The 15,038-nt window shown below is 38.5% G+C and overlaps 1 protein-coding gene across 5 annotated transcripts in view; it reads right to left on the reverse strand.

Annotated features, from left to right (window-relative positions):
• The window catches only part of ECPAS (Ecm29 proteasome adaptor and scaffold), a 107,857-nt gene that overhangs the window by 66,153 nt on the left and 26,666 nt on the right, over positions 1 to 15,038 (reverse strand). For 4 of the 5 annotated variants that reach the window (XM_055579313.1, XM_055579312.1, XM_055579309.1 and 1 more), the window contains 4 exons: positions 6,680 to 6,796; positions 5,028 to 5,146; positions 3,567 to 3,716; positions 615 to 783 (listed from right to left, as the gene is read on the reverse strand). In XM_055579313.1, coding sequence (XP_055435288.1) covers positions 615 to 783; positions 3,567 to 3,716; positions 5,028 to 5,146; positions 6,680 to 6,796 — 555 coding nt within the window. Of the gene's footprint in view, positions 1 to 614; positions 784 to 3,566; positions 3,717 to 5,027; positions 5,147 to 6,679; positions 6,799 to 15,038 lie in introns of those variants that run through there. The other variant, XM_055579314.1, reaches the window with a different exon arrangement.

The following is a 15,038-nucleotide window of genomic DNA, read 5'->3' on the forward strand; positions in this document are numbered from 1 at the left end:
AATTACATACTGATCTCATCTGTTCTTCCCTGAGGTGCCTGATGACACAGACACAGTGAGGCACCTTCTCTGTAGAGCACCAGTCTTTTTTAAAAGCTGCTCAGAGAACATCTGTGTCCTGTTTAAATCCAGAATAAAATTCTTAATGCCAATTTTTCAATTCCCAGGAAGAAATATAAAAGGGCGTCATGCTTTTTCCCCCACATGGTCACTTGTTCCTCACTTTACACAAAACGTACAGCCCTAAAAAGGTGAATAACATAAGATAAATTGTATTTAAACTGCACCAAAGCAGCTAAACATTAAACCTATAATTAAAAACTAAAATGAAAGAAGTTAAAAACATTCAATCTGTAAGTGGGCTGTATTTTATACGTGAAATATGGAAGCAACATTTGAAACACTGAAGAGTTTTTCCCACTCCTCCCTCTCCCTGGGGCTTTAACCAATAAATGACATGATGATGTGAGCACATTACATCAATCACTCCTCTCAAATGTATTTCATTAGACAGCCTGAATAACTGGAATTCTCTGACACATGCTTCCACGGACTGACTTCACAGGGGCAAGTGTGCAGGGTTAAGCTCCATATGAACACACAGCGTGTGATACCTGTTCCAACTGTTCAGGCGTCCATGGGTTATCGCCAATAACTCGTTTAGCTGCATAAAAGCTCATTCCTGGGGGAGGCTGCGGTATTCCAGAACCTCCCCCACTATTTGAAGAAGAACCCTGTGCTGAAGATGAATTTTGGCGACTCTGGGATTCATTTAACACATATCTGGAAAGGAAATGGGAATTTAACCCCTCTATAAAAACACACACAAACACATGTATATGTAATACATTCAATTACATACTTTCCTCCCACAGAATTTCTGTTGAAGAATAAACACTTGAAATTAAAATTTCATCATAAAGGAGAATTTTAAAGATAGGTATCTTTAAAGGGTATCCACATCCTCAGCAAATTAGCCATTAGAGTATATCTGCTCAATTTGACTACAAATGAACCGTAACAGTTACCAATAATGAATATAAGTATTCTGTTCACACTCAATCCATAAATTATTATTCTAAAAGTCACTATGAACCCACTATATTTTGTTGACTGTAATGGAAATTAAAAGAAAAAAAAAGCTATTGTTTTATACCCAAAGCAGACAATAATTTTATATTCATTCCCATTTCTCTTCAATTCTCCTTAAACTTCTTGTATCTCTCCATCAGAACACCCACTAAAACCTCCAAACCACTTACCACAGAAGCATACACTGCCCCCAAAATGAAAAAATTCAAAAGGACCCAAAGAAGAAAAATCATGAGGAGGACCAGCTTTTTCCATTATACATTCAAAGCATACAGCTTCACAAATACTTATTTACTGATTTATCATCCTATTTCATTTTTAGTTTCTATAGATTAAAAATAAGATTTCTGGTAAATTCCCATTTTGAACCAATTAAACTGGTTAAACATTTAAACCAATTAAGCATTTCTCATCTACAAAATGAAAATTTTTATATAAATAATGATTCAAGTCCCTCTGAAATCTAAAATTCTAAGCTGACAAATTCCCAGATTTGATATTAAAATATCCGTTATAGTAAAAATTAAACACTAGGAGCCTAGCAGCACAGTAAACTATTCCACATTACTATATATCATATTCATTTCATTCCTAAATTCATCTAATTTTTTTAAAACTTGTTGAAGGACCACTTTAATATTTGTAGATAACAATGCAAATTCTCACTTGGAAGAAAAACGTGAGGGACCACTGGCTTGGGTACATTGTGTGCCTAAGTTAAATCTGGACTTCCAAGTTAAATTACCAAAGTCATCATTACCTGCCAATTCTGGCTGCCTCCTGATTTTACAACTGTAAAAGGAGATTTTCATTTATTTCTAAGTTACAGCAAGACTGATAGTACACAGGAAGTAAATCAATCAATTACTGAACAGCTAATATTGTACAGACTACCATCCCAGACACCAGACAGAGGAACAACATGAGGTGTAAGACTGTCTGCCGACTGGAGCAAGCTAAGAAAATAACAACACAACACGCGCAACAGCACAGGATGTTATCAGATGACAAAGAAACTGCAGAGAAATAAGAAATGATATGACACAAGTTCCACGGTAGCTTCCCTGGTGGCTCGGCTGGTAAAGAACACACCGCCAATGCAGGAGACACAAGAGATGTGGGTTTGATCCCTGGGCCGGGAAGATTCCTTGGAGAGGAAATGGCAACTCGCTCCAGTATTCTTGCCTGTAAAATTCCAAGGACTGAAGAGCCTGGCGGGCTCCGGTCCATGGGGTCACAAAGAGTCATACGCAACTGAGCACACACATTACAGAGGTAGTGGAAGGTCCTGAAAATAAAACCGCCAAATCAGAAGAGTAGGAGGAGAACAAATGGGAGAGGAGAGAAAGTGAACAGCGTCAACTCTCTTGTGGCTGAGGGAGGGACAGACAACGGGGAGCCTCACATGCCGTGCTCATGGTGCAGATTACTGAAGCACAACAAAAGCAGTATTTTAGAAAAATATCTCTGGCAGCAGGACAACCTAAAAAATGAGCAGGCTGGAAGCAAATCACAATGTGGGCACTATGTGGGCACCAGGAGCCTGAGCCGGAGCAAACAGCTCCTGACTTCAAAGAGCTCCCCCCAATCTAGTAGGAGAGAGGGACACGTCACCGCACTGAAACACCACGTGGCACTACAGAGGGTGCTCAGTGTTTTGCGGACAAGGAGAGTGTCCTGTGCCTAGGGCAGGGGGTTTACGTCAGAGACAACAGAGCCGACGTCTAAGCTCCTAGGCTTTTTCAAAGTGATTTTTTTAGCTGTCGTTTCTTGCTGTTTTCTTTCTTTCCTTCTTCCTTTCTTTTGTGATGGGGAAGCATTCTAAGCAGAGGGAACTGTATGCTCTTAAAACAAAGACAGGCCAGGAGATACAGAGTGCATGGAGTGCATGAAATGCACAAGTGCGTGTAATGACTGGGAAATAACAGCCCAAGGATTTTAAGGTGTAACCTGGTAAGATCTGCGTTTGAAAACTCAGGAAGCTCTGCAGCAGAGTAGACAGTACTGAAGAAGAGAAGCTGGTGAGAAACGAGGAGAGAGGTTAAAAGAGCCTGAACTAGAAGGTAGCAATGGGAATGATTCCAGGGCACACAGAGGCAGTGGCAGGGAGTTTTATGGAATTGACATTGAGGCAACCAGGAGGAGAAAGCTGGAGCAACTTATAATTGTATGCCTACATGGCTAAGAGAATCATCACAGCACTGATGCAATTAAAGGAGAGAAACTACGTTTACTGGGAAAGATTGATTTCAGCTTGGATGGGTCAAGTCTGAAAGCACAAAAGCAGCTCCAGGCTGTTAAGATCAGTAAGCAGTGGGGCTGGAGTTTAGGAGAGATCACGGCTGCACCAAAGCAAACCTGAGACACACTCATTTTCACCTGAAAGTTGAATCACTGAAAAGAGTACTGGACGCCACACAGTAAAAGCAGTCAAGAACAAGGTCACTTGTTTCGTTTTGCTTTGGTTTACTTACCCGTAAGGCATCAAAAGGACGTCCAGCATGAAGTCCAAAAGCAGCTGCACAGTCTTTGGTTTCTCAGCAAGATTAAACGGAGAAGCTGATTTTGATGATTCAACAGGGTATTTCATGTGAAAAAGGGTTGGTATTAAAAGATGCATTAAGCTGAAAAAACAATTACATTTATTGCAACTATTTAAAAATAAGGGTTTTTTATACATGCAAATAACAGACAAAACAACAACAACAAAAAAATCACTTGACAAAAAATGGCAATCGTAGCAAGGACCATTCATCTTCAAAATTACTCATTTACAAAGTCTAGGGACTGGCCTAGATTTCATTCTTATTTCTTTCTTATTGAAAGCTCAGTATATTGAGTGATAAGTGACATTTTAGCCAATCTGACTCATCACAAATACACCTGAGAAAAATGTATATAATATGAGCTCAATGTTAGTATCTATTACAAGAGATTTAATATGAAACTTTAGGTAAAGTTCAACTGACAACATGTCCTGTCAATCTTTTTTTTTCCCCCTTTTCACGTTTAATTAAAAATAAAGTCATTCAAAAACTAAAGAAATTAAACATGAATCATGTCAATATTTGGAATATAATATTAAATTTCCACCATGTGAATTTAAGTAACACAACTTCAGTAATTCCTTCTTTCACTATACCTGTTGCTAGGAAAACAATTTCAAACTAGTGCTTACAATGTCTATTAATTTTACTTGTAGGAAGACTTTTCTGCACCAGCTACCACAAGAACACAGCTCTCTGCACCTTGTTATCCTGTTACACACGTGCACACAGACATTAAAGGGATCCTACCACATGCTCCCCAAAGAAAAATTTTTTTTACTTGTAAATGTGAGCATGAAGATCTTTTTAAAATGTTTATGCTCTAAAAAGCGAACTGAAAACATGATTTAACTCTTTCCTCCACAGCTGCTCTTCGTGTTTCTCACCAAAACAAGGCTAGGATACAGAACTTTTGGGCTACACTGAGAAACTAAGGAGGATAGTCTAAACCTCTTCATCTTGTCAATTCCCACATGACTACAAACAAGTAATCAGTTTCTTAAGAAAACTGCTCTGAAACTTTATATCCTCCAAGAGAGAAAGGTTTGACGAAAAGCATATTAGAACTCTAATTTTTGCAATCACAAGCTCTAATTTTTGCAATCAAGAAAATCAGTTGCTTCAAAATAAATGACCAAACTGAAAATGGATTTAGATTGAAAAAAATGTTAATTGTTCTGCACAGTTTCCCATATGCTCACAAGATATTTTATAATTTACAAAATTAACCAAACAGTCATGTTGAGGTAGCACAGCAATGTCGGCTGAAAGAGTTCGACTTAATTAAGCCTTTGCATTTGGCCAGGTGAAACCAGACGTGTGAATCTGTTTTTGAACGGCAGCACTGACTCTCAGAGGTGGGGAACCAGGTAACCGGGGACAGCATACCTGTCCTGCTGGGGCTGAGGCTTTCCTTCCATGGCAGTAAGAAGCGTAGGGGCCAGCTCACACTGTTTCTCCACCGGTAGCCGAGGATAGCCCATCTTAACATAAATTATAGTAAAATTCTGATGCAATGAGAGAAAGGCAAGTTAGTATAAAAGAAGTATTCAAGGATTTCAACAAAAACGTATGGTTGATAGCCTAGGCAGTTATCTTATAATGAAGAAACTGAATCCTCCTTCCTCATGCTTATCACCTATTACAGCCTGGCCAACCAATCTGTCTCAGGAAGAACTCCAGCCCCACTTACTCAAAATACTTACTTTAAGATGGGCTTCACAGGAAGGAGCAAGACCTAGTCTAGTGCATTTAAACATACATCAAATCATCCTGCTATATGCCTTAAACATATACAATTCTATTTGTCAATTCTATGTTTCAATAAATCTGGGCGGGGGTGGGGGGGGGGCAGGTGTGGGGGTGGGGAATTAGGTACTCACATGTGCAGTTACTTTTCACTAAAAAGAAAAAAGTAATCCTTTGACCTACCTAAGCTGACATACTACACACCAGTATCAGATCTCCCAGTTTGTTACATTAATCCTTTCAAGCTAAGAGGAGGCCCATGTTAGGTTCCAGGCTGTCATTTCCCAGCTGGTCAATTACTAAAATAACCTCAGTACACTGTGGCACTGTGGTTCCTCACTCCAACATCTGACCGATGGATGAGGCAGCGAGGGGAGGCTGCGTGTGGTCAGTGTGTGAGCATCGCTACAAACCATGTGAATGCCTCCTTTTAAGCAAACCCATAAATGCATATCCAGATTTACACATAAGATAGAAATTTGCTTTTCTGAAGGACTTTAGAACAGATTTCGTAAAATTATTCCTTTAAAGACATCCTATTTGGCAGTTGTACTGGCACACACTGTTCCTATTTGCTCACAGGAAGACACGTGTATAATGGAGCTGTATGCCCACAGCAGGAACAGACAAGATGGCCTGGGCCAGCGCGTGGCTCCAAAGGTTTAGAATCCAGATGTTAGATAAGACCCAATAGAATTCTACCTCAATGCTACCACCACAAGGGCCAGGAAAAGAACATCATCTGCCATTACATAGCATCAGTATTTTTTACATTTCATTTTCATGAGGAGAACATCTAATAGGAATATTTCTTACCAGCCCCAGTTTACTCCACTTTTAAAAAGAGTATCTTTCTAAATATATAATATATATCAAATATATTATTTTTAGTTCAGCCTTCCTATCTCTTCCTGTCTTTTTACCTTTTTTTCTTCTTCTATCATCCTTTAACTTATTCTGTGCTACATAACCCTTCTCTTTCTATTTATACCAACGTCTCATAATCTTTTACTAAGAATCAATCCTTCTTTTATATAGCAACATACCCGACACATCACTACACCAACATTCACCCTGTGTAAAACGGCCATGCGTTAACCTGCTCCTACCGTTTCCTCCAGGTCAACACTCAATGGAGAAACAGTGTGTCCATTTGAAGAAAAACATCTCATGTTTTATTTAGAAACAGTCTAAGATGAAATTCTAGGCTGGCCAATAAACTGCTAACATCTACTAACCATTATGAAAGAAAACTTACTGCAAGTCAGAAAACAGTCCGAGACAACACTCACTGTGACAAAGGAGACTGCGGCAGGGTCCTGGTACTGAACCAAGAGCGTCTCTACTGGGAGCTGTATCTTGGGGCGGCTCTTTATGCGCTTATTCAGATGCACCAACAGTTCCATCACCTAAAATAGAGGAAGGCGTGAACTCAAATTCTTGACATTTTAAAAACAAATTCATTTCTCAAGTGTTACCTATTTTACTTTTTTCTTGTAAAGGATGTAAATTTGGCATCTCAGAAAGGGAGTACAGAATATTGGAATCTTGTTCCAAAATGCTATCCCCAAGAATCCATACACCAGAATTTTACTAGGTAATGTATTTCACAATGTCCTCCAAGTTAATTAAAGTTCAGATTCCACAGAGGCCTATACTGAGGCACAGTCCCCCAGAAGATGGTGAGCAAATGACTGCAACACACCATGCTACAGACTGAATATCTGTGTCTCCCAAAATTCGTACAGCAAAGCCCTAATCCCCACTGTAATTTGGAGGTAATTAGGTTTGGATGAGGTCATGAGGGTAGAGTTCACATGTAAGGGATGGATGCCCTTATAAGGGGATGAAGATATCAGAGTTCTCCCTTTCTCTGTCATCTGAGGATAAAGCAAGAAGAAAGCCCTGTGTAAACCATGAAAAGTTCCTGATGAAGAACCTGACCATGCTGGCACTCTGATCATGGACTTCCAGCCTCCAGAACTCTCAGAAATAAATGCTACTTATGGAGTTGGTAATGGACAGGGAGGCCTGGCGTGCTGCAATTCATGGGGTCGCAAAGAGTCGGAGATGACTGAGCGACTGAACTGAACTGATGTCATATAGTCTGTGGTATACTGTTATAGCCAGAGAAGGCAATGGCACCCCACTCCAGTACTCTTGCCTGGAAAATCCCATGGATGGAGGAGCCTGGAAGGCTGCAGTCCATGGGGTCGCTGAGGGTCGGACACGACTGAGCGGCCTCACTTTCACTTTTCACTTTCATGCATTGGAGAAGGAAATGGCAACCCCCTCCAGTGTTCTTGCCTGGAGAATCCCAGGGACGGGGGAGCCTGGTGGGCTGCCGTCTATGGGGTTGCACAGAGTCGGACACGACTGAAGCGACTTAGCAGCAGCAGCAGCATACTGTTATAGCAGCCCCTATAGACTAAGAGTACTACAGAAAGAGAAACGTTCAAGGTACTGTGAGTTTCAAGAAGAAAACCTGTCTGCCAAGATCAAGAAGGACTTCAAGGAGAAAGTGACAGGAAACAAAGTCCTAAAGAGCAGATGAAATTCCAAGCAGAAAATCAGTTATAAGTAGGTATAAGAGGTCTAAACGAACATGGTGCACTGCATCTGACTGAAACATAGCATCAGTTCAGTTCAGTTCAGCTCAGTTGCTCAGTCGTGTCCAACTCGTAAGAGATAAAAGTGGGGCTTAGATTATAAAAGGATTTGGGTAAAATGCTGAGAAGTTTTTGCTTTATTCTGAAGATCATCTGATTCTATTCAAGAGTTTAAAGTAAGTAATACCAAGATTCCTCTCCGTTAAGTGGGAAAAGACGGCAGAAACCAAGGTCAACAAGCAACGATTCTCACAGGAAGAAAGGAAGCTACAAAGGCTCATGTCAAACGACCCCAGTCTTAACTATAAAGTGGGATAACACCACTTTATCTAACTAAGAAAGGAACACTGAGATGTAAGATTTTTAGAAAGCCTTAACTAAAGACTCAAGAATTTAAAGTGAGACTACTCCAGAGGGCACGGCTTACACTATTCTCCATCATTTCTGAAATTTGAGCTCTAGCTTCAAAGCAAGTATTAAGGAGAGCTTATAGGGATGTTCACAGAGAAGGTTCAGTTATTTACAGCAATCATGAAATAGTGCATTTTAAGAATAACAAATCTAATAATATTCGTTAAACAAGTGATAATAATAATCATAAAATAGCTGACATTTATCAAGCAGTTTCCATGCAGAACAGCAGTTTGCAGTCCTGTCTCATCTGATTCTCAAAACAACTGGGAGAGGCACTGTTTTCACTCCCATTTGACCCAGGAAGCAGCAGAGGCTCAGGAAGTGAAGTAACTTGCTCAAGTTGACTGCGACAGCAAGTGGCATAGTCAAGATCTGACTCCAGGATCCGTATTTTTAACCTTATCAGACACACTGACAGCTGAGCTCAATGCATCTAAAGTGTCTGTCACTGTGAGACACTCTCAGGACCCTGGTACTTTGCAAAGACCGAGAATTCTACATTACCATGCTTACCTCACCCAACCTCCTGCCCATCCAGATTTGTGATTCAGCTGGATGACACGGAAAAAAATCAGAAGGAGACAGGCCAAAGGAAACAGCCCTCCTCAGACAACCTAAGCTAGGCTGATTCCTGTAAGGACCCGACAGAAAATCATCACTGATGGAGATAAACAACAGTGCCCAGAATTACATACTCTCTTGATTATCACAGTTTTAAAATTTTAAGTCAATTAATTTTCTTCTAGCAATATTATCATCTTAAATATTGATTTACTTTCCAAATTTGATTATCTACCGCCTGGAACCCTTTATAAACTCATAAAAATCAGGAAATCCACTGAACCAGTCCTTCCCCCAGCCTCTGTCAGTAAACCTCCAGAATTATTGGTCATGGGTGTATAATATTTTATCTCTATCAGTTCTTATTACTCATTCATTTAAATTCATTTGTTCATTAGTAAACTTTTTAATGGACATATAACATATACTGAAGAGCAAAGTTAAGAATGTGTATGGCTTAATAAATTTTCACAAAGGAAACACATTTTTGCAACACCAGAAGTACAAAGTTCCTGCACCCAACTCACTAATGCCTCTTCCTGACTTCTAATACCAGATTTAAATTTATATACACAAAACAGGATGAACTCATGTGTTTTCATTCTGTACTATATCTGATATTCATCCATGTTGTTGCTCACAGTAATGGTTGACTTTCACTGCTCTACTAGGAAGAAAACCAGAATTTATCCATTCTCCTCCATCATGATATATATTAGATTATTTCCAGTTTGGACCATTAGGAATAATTACTATCAACATTCTTAGTTATGTCTTTTGGTGCACACGTATATACATTTTTATTGTATATAAACCCAGGACTGGAAATGCTTGGTCATGAAGTATACATATGATAAACCTTAGAATATTTCCAAGCAGTTTTCCAAAGTGGTTATACTAACTGACACTCCCACCAGCAGTGGTCAGTTCTAATTTTAATTTTATGTAAACTAGAATTCTACGTAACATATCTCATTTTCCTTAAAACTGGAAATGTACTCTAATGATATGACAGTAGAAATCGAAAACTTATTTCTCTGTGAATTTCCTGCTGGTCCAGTGATTAAGACAAGGGGTTTTCACTGAGATGGCCCAAATCCAATCCCTGGTCGGGAACTAACTCCTAGTTTTATTGATGATAAAACTTTACATGCTGAAACTATTTATACATAAGCTTTTACTAAAAAATACTCTGCTTTTATATGAGTCTTATTTTTATGATTAAAAAAAAGGTCTAATGTTTATAACTGAATTCTAGATTTGTGACAAATATCTATATCCTTTATTAACAATTATATAGTAATCAAAAGTCTAATTATTATATTCGTTCTATTTGCAAAAGGTATTAGTATAAGCACAGGACTGTACAAATCATGAAAGTCTGACCAAACAGCCATATTTCAAAATAATTAAAAATCTGACCAAGTATCTAATACTTCAAAACAAATAAAAGGGAAACATACATCAAGCCTCCACCACCGGTGTTAAAATAAAGTGAAAGTCACTCAGTTGTCTCTGACTGTTTGCAACTCCATGGACTATACAGTGCGTGGAATTCTCCAGGTCAGAATACTGGAATGGGTAGGGTAGCCTTTTCCTTCTCCAGGGGATCTTCCCAACCCAGGGATCAAACCCAGGTCTCTCGCACTTAAGGCAGATTCTTTACCAGTTGAGCCACTAGGGAAGCCCGGAGTCAAAACAACGTGCAGGCAAATTATGTTACTGCTCTCAGTCATTCTTTTATCCCCAACTTTCATTCACTGACCCTTCATGTACTGAATTCACTTTCATACATAAGAGAAAGAATGAACATGTTTGCCATCAAGTGGAGGCAAAGCCTGGCAGAAATTACTTAGTTTGGGATCATCTCTCAGGTATAAAATCCCATGTGCCACAAAGCTAATTATTTAGCTTCCCTGAGCCTCAGCTTGTTCCTCAATAAAATGGGAAAAACATGAGCATCTATACCCTGCAGAGCTGTTAAGTAAGTTGTAATGAACTGAGAGACAATGATCACATAGGCATTTAATGCTTTGCATTATTATCATTTTCAGAAACACTTTTCCTCATTTGCAGAAATCAAATGATAACACTTCACAGGCCATTGTGAGGATTAAATGAAAAGATATGTCAGAGTCTAGCACACTGCTTAGAATGTAAACAGGTATCTCAGCTCTTAAATCTCTTTTCCCTTAGGCCAGAAGTTTTCACACTTACTTAACAGCAAAACCTCTTTATCAACAGAAATGATATGAAAAAAAAGCAAATAAAATCGATATTTTATAATATAAAACAAAGTTCACAATAATTATATCTTTAATACTTTATTCTATTTTGCTGCTTTTTAAAATTATAATAGAAAAACCCATTTATTACAATAAATTGAAAAAAGTCGTAATCATTCCTTTTCCCTAGCCCATTCACAGCCACTCAAAGACACCAGTGTTAACAGTCTAGTGTTCTTCCTCACATCTTTCTCTGCAGTCACATAAACTTCTACAAACATATTTACATCTTTAGATTTTACATCTTGACTTTTTACAAAAATGAGCTATATATCATTAACATCAGCATAGAGTCCACTTTGTTTCCAGTTAAAAATATATAAGCTTCTTAATTTCGACCTAACTCATTCTTTGTTAATAGCTGCATAATATTCCACAGGATTCAAAGTTGTTTTCAAAAACTCACCTGTACTACTCATCACTCAAAGTAAATACATGTTCACATATTTCCTTCAAGCTTTTTGTAAAAAGGTTAGAAAAATTCACCAATAGATCAAAGTCAGCATTATTTGGAATATAAGAAGAAAATCAAAGGCAAACTTCTAGGGAAAAAGCTCCAAAGGTCCTTTTTCAAATTAGCAAGTTTCTAAAAACCTGACATGCTACACAATGAAATATAAAAATGAAATATTTTTTCCTGAATTCTACAGCTTGAAAAACAAAGAAGAAGCTATGCCTTCTTTGGAAAAGATCTTTAACATACACATTTTTATTGACAAATATCTTGGAGAACACACAGTGAGGAGTGGGGAAGCAGTAAGAGAACAAATGTAAAAGTAAACTGAAGAAAAAAGGCGGATATTGCTTAGATACTGCTTAGAATTCTAACAATAGTTAAGTGATTCAAAGTTTCAGACAGAATCCAACCACAAAACAGCTCACCAGATCCTCAGTGCTTTCTACAGAAGTAAGGAATAGAAGGGTAGAGGGAGAGGGAAGAAATCTGATCAAGATAAAATAATGTATTTGCTGGTAACTGAGTAAAACATTTTGTTTACTCAGATACAAATTAATGACTGAAATGTTAAGAATGTGGATAGATTGGCTTGATTAATCATTATATTAAAACAGAATACAGGTGATCAAAGGCCTACACAGAAAATGTGTGGCAGGATGAGAAGGTAAAGAAAGAAAAGAGGGAGAGATGGAGAGACTAAGAACGGATCAAGCCATGAATGAGGTTAATAACCAGAATAACCAATGTAAAATGCCCTCAATCCAAACCTCAAAAAAAAAAAAAGAAAAGAAAGTGACATGTCAATTATATTGATGAAGAGATGCAGCCAAAGTAAATAAAGTTAAACTGGTTAGCTGAGCCAAAGATTCACCAATCAAACCTACATGGAAGGAAAACACTGGTTACAATACTAACCTCAGATGAGAGGTATTGCGGTTAAAAAAAAATCTTAAATGGGATTTAAAAGTATGTAACATATTATAAATTACTAAGAAAGACAAGATCTTCAATTTGTGCACCAAAAGGCATCCAGGTGAAATTATTAAAAAGAAAAGCAGAATATTTACAACAGTAGTAGGAGACTGTAATTCACTATCAGTTTACAACAGGACTAGAAGACAGGCTTCTTGAGAAATGAGAGCACAGTGCTGAGTGGCCTCTCCACACACTGAGCTCCCATATTCCACACAAAGGAACTATTTTTCTCAATTTTATGAATAGTTTTTATGAACATCAGAAATTATATACTTTAAAAGATTAGAGCGTTTGCTCACTGTGGTTTCCAATCAGAATGCAATAAAACCATGCAAATTTTACACAATTTTGAAACTAAAAACAATATTCTTATAAACTAATTATTAAGTCAAAATTAAAATAACCTAATACTGCCCCTCAGTATAACAATGGAGTATAAGTGAAAGTGAAAGTCGCTCAGTTGTGTCTGACTCTTTGCGACCCATGCTACAGCCAGGCAGGCTACTCTGGTCATGAAATTCTCCAGGCCAGAATACTGGAGTAAGTAGTCTTTCCCTTCTCCAGGGGATCTTCCCAACCCAGGGATCGAACCCAGGTCTCCCGCAAAGCAGGCAGATGGATTCTTTATCATCTGAGCCACCAGGGAAGCCCAAGAAAACTGGAGTGGGTAGCCTATTCCCATCTCCAGGGGATCTTCTCTACCCAGGAATCGAACTGGGGTCTCCTGCATTGCACGCAAATTCTTTACCAGCTTAGCTACCAGGGAAGCCCAAGGAGTACAACCAAAATAGTAATCAAAAAGAAATCCTCAGCTGAACCTGTTTTTGGTTCTGTTTCTTTTTTTTTTTTTACTCTGACCTTAAACAAATGACAATCATCCAAGTCTCAATTTCGTCTATAAAATGAAAATTATATTTATACCTCACGTAATCTTGTGAGGATTTAAGTTATTAGCACTTCTCCTGGCACATAATAACCTTTATCATTACTATATAAACTGAAATCTTATGTGAGAAAAATATACTAAAGGAAAACAAAAAAAGGAATCATTAGAATACAAACAGAAGAATTTGAGACTCTCCTGGTAGTCCTTGGTTAAAAATCTGCCCTACACTGCAGAGGACAAGGGTTCAATTCCTGGTTGGGGAACGAAGATCCCGCATCCCACAGAGCAACGAAGCTCGGGTACCACAACTAGACACAGCCTGCCCGCAGCGCTGAGCCTGTGTGCCACAACTAAAGAATCTGTGCACCACAACGAAACATCCTGCACGACGCCAACGAAGATGTGATGCGGTCAAATAAATAAACAAGTACATTTTTTTTTAAAGAATGCAAATTCTTTTTAAAAGGTGTTCTCTAGCCTTAAAAAAAAAAAAAAAAAAAAAGCAAACGTTTGGTAGTGACAAAAAAAGTAGAAACAAGAATGGAATTTCTCCACTTGAATGGTTACAGAATATTAAGAGAAATAGTATGACAGAGGTGAATAATATACAACCAAATGTATAGATGGTGAGAGATAAATGATTTTCTATAAAAGATAAAAACACAAGGAAATGCAAAAATCCTAAGTAAATAAGTTAAAAAAAAAAAAAAAAAAAAAAAAAAACCTTACTGAAAATACTCAGCCTAGAAACTTGGACTAATGCAAAACCGCCCTCCTGTTTCCCCTCCTGGTCCCCGCTGCAAGCCTCTCCACCACAGCCAGAGCGGTGGGGCCACTGCCACCAACAGCCTAAAAACTGCCACTGGCCTCCCACGCCTGGCCTCCCATCCCCCTTGCTCGGAGGCGCTGGGTCGGCCTGTGGCCCTCTTCAGCTCCCTGCCAGCCTTACACTCAGTTCCAGCTCAAAATCTCTGCACAGGGCCTTCTCTGCCCTTACTGGTCTCCCATTTCTCTGCCTGGCTATTTCCTACACATCACAGAGGCCTCCCTTACACCCTGCATTTAACTTAAATCAAGTCCCCAAATATATTCTTTCATAGGATCCTTTTCCATCTTAGCACTGACTGCAATTTTAACTCTATACTATTTGCCTGATGGTTTAATAATGGTCTCCCTAACTAGACGTTTCTTTCCTTCACCAAGGTATTCCTAACATCTGGCATATAAAAGGTACTCAGCAAATATTTGCCAAATGAATGATGAGACTAAATAAAGAAACAAACCAACGCATGAAGGCCTTTTATTCCTTGCTATTCTGAGGGTAAGAAAAGGCCATAGCAGAGTTTTAAATAGGAAAATGACATAAACACGTATCTATCTCAGCAAAGCAGTTATTAACAACAGGCATGTCGAATATTAATATATGACAAGAATGTCCTATTCCTTCCCGTAAACATAACAGAC

This window comes from Bubalus kerabau, chromosome 4, assembly GCF_029407905.1.
Source record: "Bubalus kerabau isolate K-KA32 ecotype Philippines breed swamp buffalo chromosome 4, PCC_UOA_SB_1v2, whole genome shotgun sequence".
NCBI classification, from domain to species: domain Eukaryota; kingdom Metazoa; phylum Chordata; class Mammalia; order Artiodactyla; family Bovidae; genus Bubalus; species Bubalus kerabau.